Source organism: Octopus bimaculoides, chromosome 9 (genome assembly GCF_001194135.2).
Source record: "Octopus bimaculoides isolate UCB-OBI-ISO-001 chromosome 9, ASM119413v2, whole genome shotgun sequence".
Lineage (NCBI taxonomy): Eukaryota > Metazoa > Mollusca > Cephalopoda > Octopoda > Octopodidae > Octopus > Octopus bimaculoides.
The window spans coordinates 66,335,018-66,345,451 of record NC_068989.1 but is presented as its reverse complement, the minus strand read 5'-3'; the positions used below and the strand labels follow the sequence as shown (position 1 = coordinate 66,345,451).

At 38.0% G+C, this 10,434-nt stretch overlaps 1 protein-coding gene and 1 long non-coding RNA gene across 3 annotated transcripts in view; one reads left to right on the top strand and one right to left on the bottom strand.

The window, feature by feature from the left end:
- LOC128248732 (uncharacterized) overlaps positions 1-10,434 on the bottom strand; it is a 47,725-nt gene that overhangs the window by 25,784 nt on the left and 11,507 nt on the right. The gene's annotated exons all lie outside the window — the stretch shown is intronic.
- The window catches only part of LOC106875320 (sodium-coupled monocarboxylate transporter 2), a 38,242-nt gene that overhangs the window by 26,115 nt on the left and 1,693 nt on the right, over positions 1-10,434 (top strand). Inside the window, exons 13-16 of one of the 2 annotated variants that reach the window (XM_014923406.2) lie at positions 1,549-1,730; positions 4,233-4,333; positions 7,121-7,245; positions 7,722-7,802. In XM_014923406.2, the coding sequence (XP_014778892.1) occupies positions 1,549-1,730; positions 4,233-4,333; positions 7,121-7,245; positions 7,722-7,802 (489 nt within the window). The remainder of the gene's footprint in view (positions 1-1,548; positions 1,731-4,232; positions 4,334-7,120; positions 7,246-7,721; positions 7,803-10,434) is intronic. The other variant, XM_052970725.1, reaches the window with a different exon arrangement.

Here is a 10,434-nt window from a genome sequence, read left to right as displayed (position 1 = left end):
GTTGTGTTGGTAAGAAGTTTGAATCTCAACTACATAGTTCCGGGTTCAGTCCCACTGTGTGGCACCTTTTACTGTAGCTCCAGGCCGTTTTTTACTGTAGCCCCAGACCAACTTAATCTCTGTGAGTAGATTTCGTGGACAGAAACTGAAAGAATCCGGGTGTATACACACACACACACACACGAGAGTGTGTGTGCATGCGTGTATGCGTGTGTCTGTTTCCATTACCTCTTGACGACCGGTGTTGGTTTGTTTACGTCCCTGTAATAGCGTTTCGGTTTAAAAGACCGGCAGAGTAAGTACCAGGCTTAAATCAAAAAATAGGTATTGGGGTCGATTTGTTCGACTAAGACCAATCAAGGCGGTGGCCCAGCATTGCGCAATCCCTGGCGGCGAACTGGCAGAATCGTTAGCACGCCAGGCGAAATGCTTATTTCGTCTGCCGTTATGTTCTGAGTTCAAATTCCACTGAGGTCGACTTTGCCTTTTATCCTTTCAGGGTCGATTAAATAAGTACCATTTACACAGTGGTGTCGATGTAATCGCATTAATCCCTTTGTCTGTCCTTGTTTAGCTCCTCTCAGTTTCCGTCTACCAAATCCACTCACAAGGCTTTGGTCGGCCCGAGGCTATAGTAGAAGGTGCCACGTTGTGGGACTGAATCCAGAACCATGTGGTTTGTAAGCAAGTTACATATCACACAGCCACTCCTACGCCTATACATATACATGTATACATACAAACATGTCTCTGTGTGTGTGTGTGCGCGCACGCGCACACACACATATACACAAAAGAGAGAGTGGAAGAGGGAAAGAGAGAGGAGAAGGAGTGATAGAAGGTGAGGAAGAGTGTGTGAGAGAAAAGGCGGAAAAAGAACATTTTTAGGAGAATCTTTAACCAAGTTTTATTTCGTTCTTTTTTGTAAACTCAGTTTCTCTTTTCTAAATATCTAATCGCCTGTCATGTGAAAACTAGAAACTGTATTGGAATGATAAACTACTTCCTTTTTCTTTACTCTTAACATTCATCTTATTTCATACTCAAATTAACCCTTTTTTTATTACCATGTTTCTGCTGAAATATACTGCCTTTGTATCAATTACATTTGAAAATAATAGAAAATTAAAGACAGAACTTTTCCATTATTAACCCTTTCGTTGCCATATTTCTGATGAAATGCACTGTCTTTATTTCGATTAATTTTGGAAACGATAGAGAATTTAGTAAAAATAACTATTATTAACCCATCCGTTATCAATATTTCTGTTGAAAAATTCTGCCATTACTTTTATTAATTTTGAAAATAACGAATAACTTAGCAAAATAACTTTGCCATTATTAAGTGACTGTTTGAAACATAAATTAACATAAATTTTTTATAGATAATTCTTAGATCACTTTGAAACAAGATGCTTGTGTCATAGAATTAGAGGTAGTCTCAAATGGGTTGATTCGACTTCTATAACAGTTACGTTGTTTTCCTTGACAAACTTGTTTTAAACACGATCGTATAATCTTTACCTTAATGCTGTTTTTCTTTCGTAGGGTGCTGTAGCTGGTGGAATCCTGGGAATTATCCTTCCACTGTGGATTAGCATTGGATCATACATGAATGACTCTCACAAATCTCCTCTACCGTTTCCAATCGACAAATGCAATATTTCAGATTTAATGGCCGCTGGTTACTTCAATGAAACCTTTGATGACTCACATTTTATTGAAGAACCGTATGTATATGAAATACAAGCAATATTGTTGTTATTACAGTTTAGATCCAGTAAATCTATGATCTAAAGCCGTTCCAGCCATGATCATCCTATCTTTGTGTATATCAGGGACAACGTGGTCTAATGCTTTAAATCTTTCTTAGAGATGATAGAATGAGATTTAAGGCAGATTTGGCTACTATTTCTATCGCCTGGAGGCTCCACATCACTTGTAATTAAGTTCACTCCATAATTATCCGAACACTAGTTCGATCCTGCTGCGCAGTATTTTGTACATATGCCTGCTATTCTTGTCTCGGACTGATATTGTTATTGTTGGCACTCCGTCGCTTACGACGTCGAGGGTTCCAGTTGATCCGATCAACGGAACAGCCTGCTCGGGAAATTAACGTGCAAGTGGCTGAACACTCCACAGACACGTGAACCCTTAACGTAGTTCTCGGGGATATTCAGCGTGACACAGTGTGACAAGGCTGACCCTTTGAATTACAGGCACAACAGAAACAGGAAGAAAGTGTGAGAGAATGTTGTGGTGAAAAAGTACAGCAGGGTTCGCCACCATCCCCTCCCGGAGCCTCGTGGAAATTTAGGTGTTTTCGCTCAATAAACACTCACAACGCCCGGTCTGGGAATCGAAACCGCGATCCTATGTCCGCGAGTCCGCTGCCCTAACCACGGGGCCATTGCGCCTCCACTTCGGACCGATAAAGTCTAACACAACCATTACAGCCTGTAAACTCTTTCACACTCATTCTCATAAATTCCTAAGTGAAGCCAAATATTTTAAGGGAATTTAACCTCAGAGAATTCTTCAAAGAGTTTGTTAATAGAACTATTGCAAAAATCCCACAAACTACCAAATTTGTGCCATACACACATCAAGACTCCTCTTAAATTCCTTTACTCACCACCTTTCATACAATGTGTTAAAACTTCTCACACCATGCCATAATGATACATCCTCATTACACCATGAACAACGCACAAAGAAAACCTTCGATGTTTTTACTAATGTTTGACCCACACAGTTTCATGTCTACCCCTTAATTACGCTTAATTTTTGAGGGCTATAAAAGACCTTACCTCTGATCAGCTTCGACTTTTCCACCGACTCTAAGTAAAAATTACATTGGAGCATTAGTTACTTACGTGGATGCTACTTCTGTTATTCAAGTGCATATCTTAATTCATATGGAAAGGAAAGCCATTCAATAGTGATTCATCTACACTACAATCGCTGGTTTACAGAAACACTGTGTCTATAGTTATTAACACGGATCCTCTGAAATAACTAGCTATGTATCTTCTTGCACGTATACTCAGTCTTTCCACTCCTCACATATCTCATATAAAATGTTTTGCTTAATCATTCTTCTCATATTTCAAGCCTTTGGAAATTCTTCTTGTCTAGACTTCCCAGTACAAACGCCACCCAGCTCACTCATATCCAAACTAGCAAAGCGTTCCCACTGATCTCGGTATTAGAGGAGAGCCGGAAAATGTCAAGGCTGCTTCTTTGACTAATGAATACAAACAAGAACGATTCATTATTCCCACCTAAACACAACCAAACGTCAATAACCTTTTCAGAATGTCTACATTCTTAAATATTGTTATCAAACAACATTTAGATTATCAGGCGGAAGCAAATAACAAAAAAGACAGAAAAAAAAAATGAGATTCCAAGAAGTCTGCTGATGCAGGTATCAAGCGTAAACAATTACTTGTTTACGTTTGATACCTGTTTTCAAATTTTGGCACAAAACCAGCAATTTCGGGAGAGGAGCAATTCGATTACATGGAGCCCAATGCTGAACTAGTACTTATTTTATCGACCCCGAAGGATGAAAACAAATCGACCTCGGTGGAATTTGAACTCAGAATGTAAAGCTGGACGAAATGTCGTTAAGCATTTAGCCCGGCGTGCTAACGATTCCGCCAGCTCGGCCGCCTGATGCAACCCAAATAAATGCCAACAGTTTCTTATCATGTAAACAAAATATATTTCTTCATATCTCACTTTCAAACGTTTTAACATAAAAAATAACTTATAGTTATCAATCACATTTGGTACATTAATATCAAATATATACACTATTCTGTTCTTATATTAAGAAATTGCAATTTCACCATTCTAGCACCGTCCACTTTGTATATCTGAATAATAAAATAGACTGAAAAAAATAGATTGAATCCTACGATGATTTCTTTCTTTCTTTTTTTTCTATATTTCCAAACAAATATTCATTTAGAAATAATACATTTCTAAATCTCTCGGAGAGATTTATGCAGTAGTGATACGATGAAGTAGTTGTATGGTGTCAACTTAATGTGACAGTCCCCTGAAGGGAATAATACTACTGTTGGTTTGACCTAGGAAGATGCACCGCTTCCTGTCGGCCTTGACACATTTCCTGTGTCCTTATATTTACAATATTCATTTATATGTTTACATTTGATTATCATGCTAAATGTCTATTTTTTTTTTTTTTTTCATTTCAGAGCAGGAATCCAAAAGATGTATAAACTCTCATATCTTTGGTATTCATCTCTTGGTATCGTTGGCTGTGTAACTATAGGATTAGTTGTTAGTCTAATAACAGGTAATAGCAAGTGACATCTTCAAACGCAGTAAACAGTTTATTAAGAAAATTACTATAGCAATTTTTTAAAGCGCTTATGTGGTAGTTTTGAAAATTTTGTTGAAGTAAATATTATTCAATTTAGCATACATCATGGCAGGTGATGCTACGTTGCTTTCTTAAAAAAAAAGAAACAAAACAAAAGAAGAAAAACAAAGATGAAGCTGATGCTAACCTGTTGTAGACGAATTGCAGTTCCAATCTTCGAAGATACAATCAATAATTCAACTACTACTTTGCAGAGAGGGAGAGAAAGGAGGAGAGAGAGAGGGATTCACACACACATTTTATATGTGTATGTATGTACGCATGTACGTACACACACACACATACACACACACGCGCGCACACGTACATTGGCACACACATATATGGTGCAAAAATAATAAATAACATGAAGACGAGGTGAAACAAACAATGTATTAAGTTTGTGTTCAGGAAAAGAGAAGGAAAAGTCTTTTACGCTTGGAGCATACGCACGTCTCAAGAAAGAATAGACGAGGAGAGAAAAAATAGAGAAAAGAACAAACATGTCCCATTTTGACGGTCATCGCACGCTGAAATGACCGGAAGAAGAAGAGGTTGCTAGAAGGGTGCGTGGTGAAGGGCACAACTGTGAACGTGACATATGTGCATGAGGATGCACGTGCCTGTGTATGAAGCGAATGTGTGCAGCTATACTCTGTGTTAGTGCGTGTATATGTGTATGCATGTGTCTATGTATGTCCATGTTTTCTCTTTATGTGTGTATGAGGCTACCTTACATATGCGTGTGTATATATACGAAGCTATCGAACGTATGTGTGTGCAAACGTGCGCGTGTGTGTGAAGCTATTGTGTGTATGTGTGCATACGTGTGTGTATGCAGCTGTCAGACATGTGTGTGCATACTTGTGTGTATGTATTAAACTATTGTGTGGGTGTGTATTAAGTGTGTTTATGTGAGCGTGTGTGGAGTGTGCATATCCCTGTTCCCTATTTGTGTGTGTGTGTCTGTATATGAGGCTAGAAGATGTGTGTATGAGTTTGTAAAGGCGCATGTGTGTATGAAGCTATCGTGTGTGGGTACTGAATGTGTTTATGTGTGCATAAATGAGCGCGTACGCGTGTGTCTGTCTGCTGTTTTCAATTCAATTTGTGCGTGTATGTATATGAGGATGTTATGCGTGTTATACTGGGTAGAGGTATTAAGTGGAAGAGGGGCGACAAAAGTATCAGGTGTTGGAAAATGTAGATGTGTTATATACATTTGCTGCTATTACGTGTGAAGATGGGAAACACAGGGGACTGTAATGGAAGTGTGGGTGATAGTGTGTGAGAAATAGGAAGAAAGAACGTGTGCGCGCGCATGTTTGTATGCTGTTTGAACGTGTTAGTGTATGTGGTGTTGAGTAATGAGTTCAACGTTGGTGAGCCATGAGATAAGACTGTGTCTCAAAGTCAGGGTCGTCCCTATAGAGCCGACAAGGTAGGAAATGGGTTGTAGGCGGTATGCAAGGTAAGAGGAGGAGAAACTGAGATAAGACTGGGATTCTGTGGGCTTGCAGTAAATAGCAGAATTGTTTGAGAGTCAGGCAAAATGCTTAACGAAACTTCTTCTAGCTCTTTACGTTCTGAGTTCAAATACCGTCGAAATCAGCTTAGCCGTTCATCAATTCAATAAAATAAGACACCGATCACGTACTGAGATCGATGTAATCGACTTATATCCTCCTCTAAAATTGCTGGCTTTGTGCTAAAATTAGGAAGAATTATCATTACTGTTGTCGATGTTGTTATCATTTTTTTAGGTAGCGAGCTGACAGAATCGCTAGCACACTGGACAAAATGCTTGACAGTATTTTGTCCGGCTCTTTACGTTCTGAGTTCAAATTCTGCCGAGGTCGACTTTGCTTTCGTCCTAAGGTGTCAATAAAATAAGTTCCAGTTGAGTACTGGAGTCGATGTAATCGACTTAGCCTACCCTCAAAATTGCGGGCCTTGTGCTAAAATTTGAAAGCACTATTATTTAGGCAGCGAGCTGGCAGAATCGTTAGCACGCTGGACAAAATGTTTGGCGATATTATGTCCGGCTCTTTGCGTCCTAAGTAGTGGAGGCGATATAATCGCAAAACTTCAGTTTTGCATATATTAGAATCTGGCAGAATCGTTAGCGAGTCGGAAAAATAATTAACAGCGCTTTTTCCGGCTCTTTACGGTCTAAGTTCAAATACCACCGATGTTAATTGTTATTTATTGTTTCTTCATATCTAAGCCATGTGTTTGTTTCTCTCTGAACCACATTGTTTTTTCTTTAATTAAAAACTTATTTTCTCTCTTAAAGAATTTATTATTTTTAAAGGAAGATTTAATTAATTACTTTTCTCGGTCTCCACTCACATCACCTCACCGCCATTGTAACTAATCAGAGAAGACGTTAATGCTAGCACTGTCCAATATATGCATTACTTTTAGTGCACACTTATCGGGGGGTTAGTTTTTCACAAAAATTATTTTACTTTAAACAAGACACTTAGTATAATTCATGTCTTTGAATTCAGGTGTTTCGTAAATGGATTTTCTTCCTCAGTTTTTTTCCCAGTATACTTTGGATCTATAAAGCTTTCAAAATAGAAACGGATTAAAGTAAGAAAATACACGTAATCTGCTTGAGAACTGAGAACTGCTAAAACCTTTCTGCATACTTATATGGCCTAACCATGTTCTACTTTAATTCCATAAACATCAATGATTTGTTTACTACTGCAGGACCAAATAAAGCAAGTGACGTAGATCCAAAATACCTAATGCCGATATTCGATCGTATTTGCTGTGATTTGCCAAAGTTTTTAAAAAGGAAATTCCGGTACAGATTCAACACAATGTCTCCTGGGGTATGTACTTAAACTATTCTTTCTTTTTTTCTCTTCAATTACACTATAATTTCGATGATTATAGCGAGAAATGTATCCTAGCTTCAGTAGGTGTTCATGAGCCGTACATACTTTTATAAACACCTCTGCAAGTTCTCTAGTTGTGATATTTGAGTTTTCTTCGATTTTTGCCTTCGAAACATTTTTATCCGATTTTGAAGGTCTTCTACTGCGACTGTCATCTTCCAAGCTAAACTCTCCAGCTTTGAATTTTGCGAACCACCTTCGAACGGTTGATTCACCTACAGCATCATCACCATAAACTTCACAAATGCTTTTGATGTCTTTGTAGAATTTTCTTCTTTTCTAAAAAAAGAAAAGCATTACAACGCGAATATGAAATTTTTGGTTATCCATTTCAAATGTCAATAAAGGGGAACCGGAATGAAGGATAAATCTATTTTTAGTATGTTCTTAAATTCTTTTAATGGTTTCAGTCATTGAGCATCGAAAGGGAGAAGTCAAAAGTCGACCTGGACTTACAAACATGTAAGCAAAACGAACCGAAATACTATAAGGTAAATTTGATTTGTAATGAGTTAAAGCTTACCTGCTTTTTAAAAATTTTATTTGTGTTTATATATGTGAGGAAAAAAATCTAGCGTTGGATTGACAGAATCATTAGAGCATTGGATAAATTGTCTGGCGGTATTTTGCTAAGACCTCTTTCGTACCAAGTTCATATCTTGTCGAAGTCAATTTTACCTTATGATGCCTAGGGTTGATTAGATCCAGTATTATTCAAGTATTGGAGTCGATGTAATCGACCAATCCCCCGTCAAATAAATAAACATATAAATAATAAAAAAAAAAACATATTAAAATATATAAATTTTGGTTTTTTGTCCCTGTTAGATGTTATATAGGGCAGTGGATTGCTAGAGTCCTTAGAGGACAAAATGATTTGTAACATCTGTCCCGAGCTCTTTCCGTTCTGAGTTTGATTCCTGTTACTATATGTGTATATATGCACCTCTGTCTGTATGTATGCGTGCATTTATACATGTATGTATGGCTTACATTCAAGAAGCTAGCAGCCTGTGTTGTGGTTGATGCCAGAACCATCTGCATGGCGTGAATTTATTGCTGTAGCAGATTGGCGTCTATGTTTATATCATCGAAACTTCTAAGATAGAAAAGAGGAGTTAAAAAATTTGGCACCTGCTCCGTGATATTCAATTTGGTAGTTTTCCAGTTATGGCCGGCTAAAGTTGGTGCATATATACTCGATATATACGTGTGTGAGTTTGCGTGTGCGTGTGCATACATGTGTATGTACATGCGTGCATGTGTGTTCATGTTTGTATGTATGTGTATGCATGTGTGTACATGTGAGCGTCTGTGTGTGAGCGTCTGTGTGTGAGCGTATGTATGTGAATGTTCGTGCGCATGTGTGCGCATGTATGTGTGCATGTGCATGTGTGTGCATGCATATGTGTGTGCGTGTGTTGTGCGTGTGTGTGTGCAGAGCAGTCTTGGCAGTCTTAACCCTTTAGCATTCAGGTTACCCTGTCAAATGTTATGTTTGTTTATTCACATTGTTTTGAATTAATCATGCATTATCTTTGTAGCTTTGAGACTTCAATGACGTGATTGCTTACTTTTATATTGACTTTCTGGGATAGATATGAGAGGTCAGATCTAACCAGTTTTAACATAAAACAGGTAGGATATTTGGGCTGGATATGGTCAGTTTAAAAGGTCCCTCTACAGATCAGTACACTGGGCCCTATAGTATATATTTATTCGTAGTAAACCACCCCTAAAGCTGTAATGCCACCGGACAAGTGCCCAGTGTGCTTCTGCCTAAAGACAGCACTGTATGGGCGTGATTATGAATATATTTATGTTTTTGCATGTTTATATCTGTAGATAGGTACATACGTATGTGTCTATAGACAGGTACATACGAACTGAAAACATGAGTATGTATATATTTTTTTCCTATTTCTAATTGGCAACAGTTACAAACTGACGCAAGGGCCGAGTTTTGTGCTCGGCGCTTTTCACGCGCCACGCACGAAACCCTCGGCCTTGACACACTTTGCAACTTCTGCGAACTAGAAATTATAAATATATACATAAATATGGATGGGATGTGCGTATGCATATATTTCTATGTCTCTCTGTTTGTTTGTTTCTCTTTCTTTCTTTCTTTCATTCTCTCTTTCTCCCCCTCTCTTTCTCTCTCTCTCTCTTTATATGTATGTATGCATGCATGTAAATATGTACTACGTACGTACGTATGTATGTATACCGTATTTTTAATGGTATAAAAGTCGAATTCTTCAGACCACAATTTGTAACTCACCTCTAAAAAGATAGGTCGACTTATACATGAATTCAACTTTGGAAGACCAACAATTCCATTTGAAATGCAGCAGGATTTGGAAAAACAGTGACGATGTCTGAATGTTTACACTACATGTTTACATTATATACTACACCGACTTATACGCAAGGAAAGTACGTTTATTTGGCTATATATATATTTCCGTGGTATGAAACGCTGGAACATACCAGCACATGGTTCTCACACCATTTTACATATAAACACAGATAGCGACTTAGCTTGCGTCTGGCCTCGTTTCGGATACGTGGCATTGACAAGTCACAAAAATGACGAAACACTAATGTCTACCGCTCCTGCAACGGGACATGATGCGAGTTATCTCGCTTGTCTATGACTTTCAGGTATTTTAGCACCAGGCGAATTAATTAGAATATACCTCTCTTACGCCTACAAACCGCAGGCTGCCCACGAACTGGCAAAACACATACCTTGTGTATGTTTGTTTTTTATATATATATGTATGTATATATATATATATGGGAGAATATACAAAAAATAACAACAGACGAGGACAGGTGGTGTAAATAACAAAAGTATATATTAGTATGACGCTCGGGAATATAATTTAATTTATATAAGAGCATTACTGTACAATAATGCCTCACGCTAAGAGGGACTTAAAAGTCAAAACTACCATAAACACATTTCTACCGATCGCGAGGGAATGCAACTTTCAAAGCTAAACTCCTAAAAACTTTTAACTTAACGGTAAACCAATGGTTTCATAACGTGCACTGATGAATAAAAGACGCAGATTACTGCGTTGATTATGAAGCCATTGGTTTACCGTTAAGTTA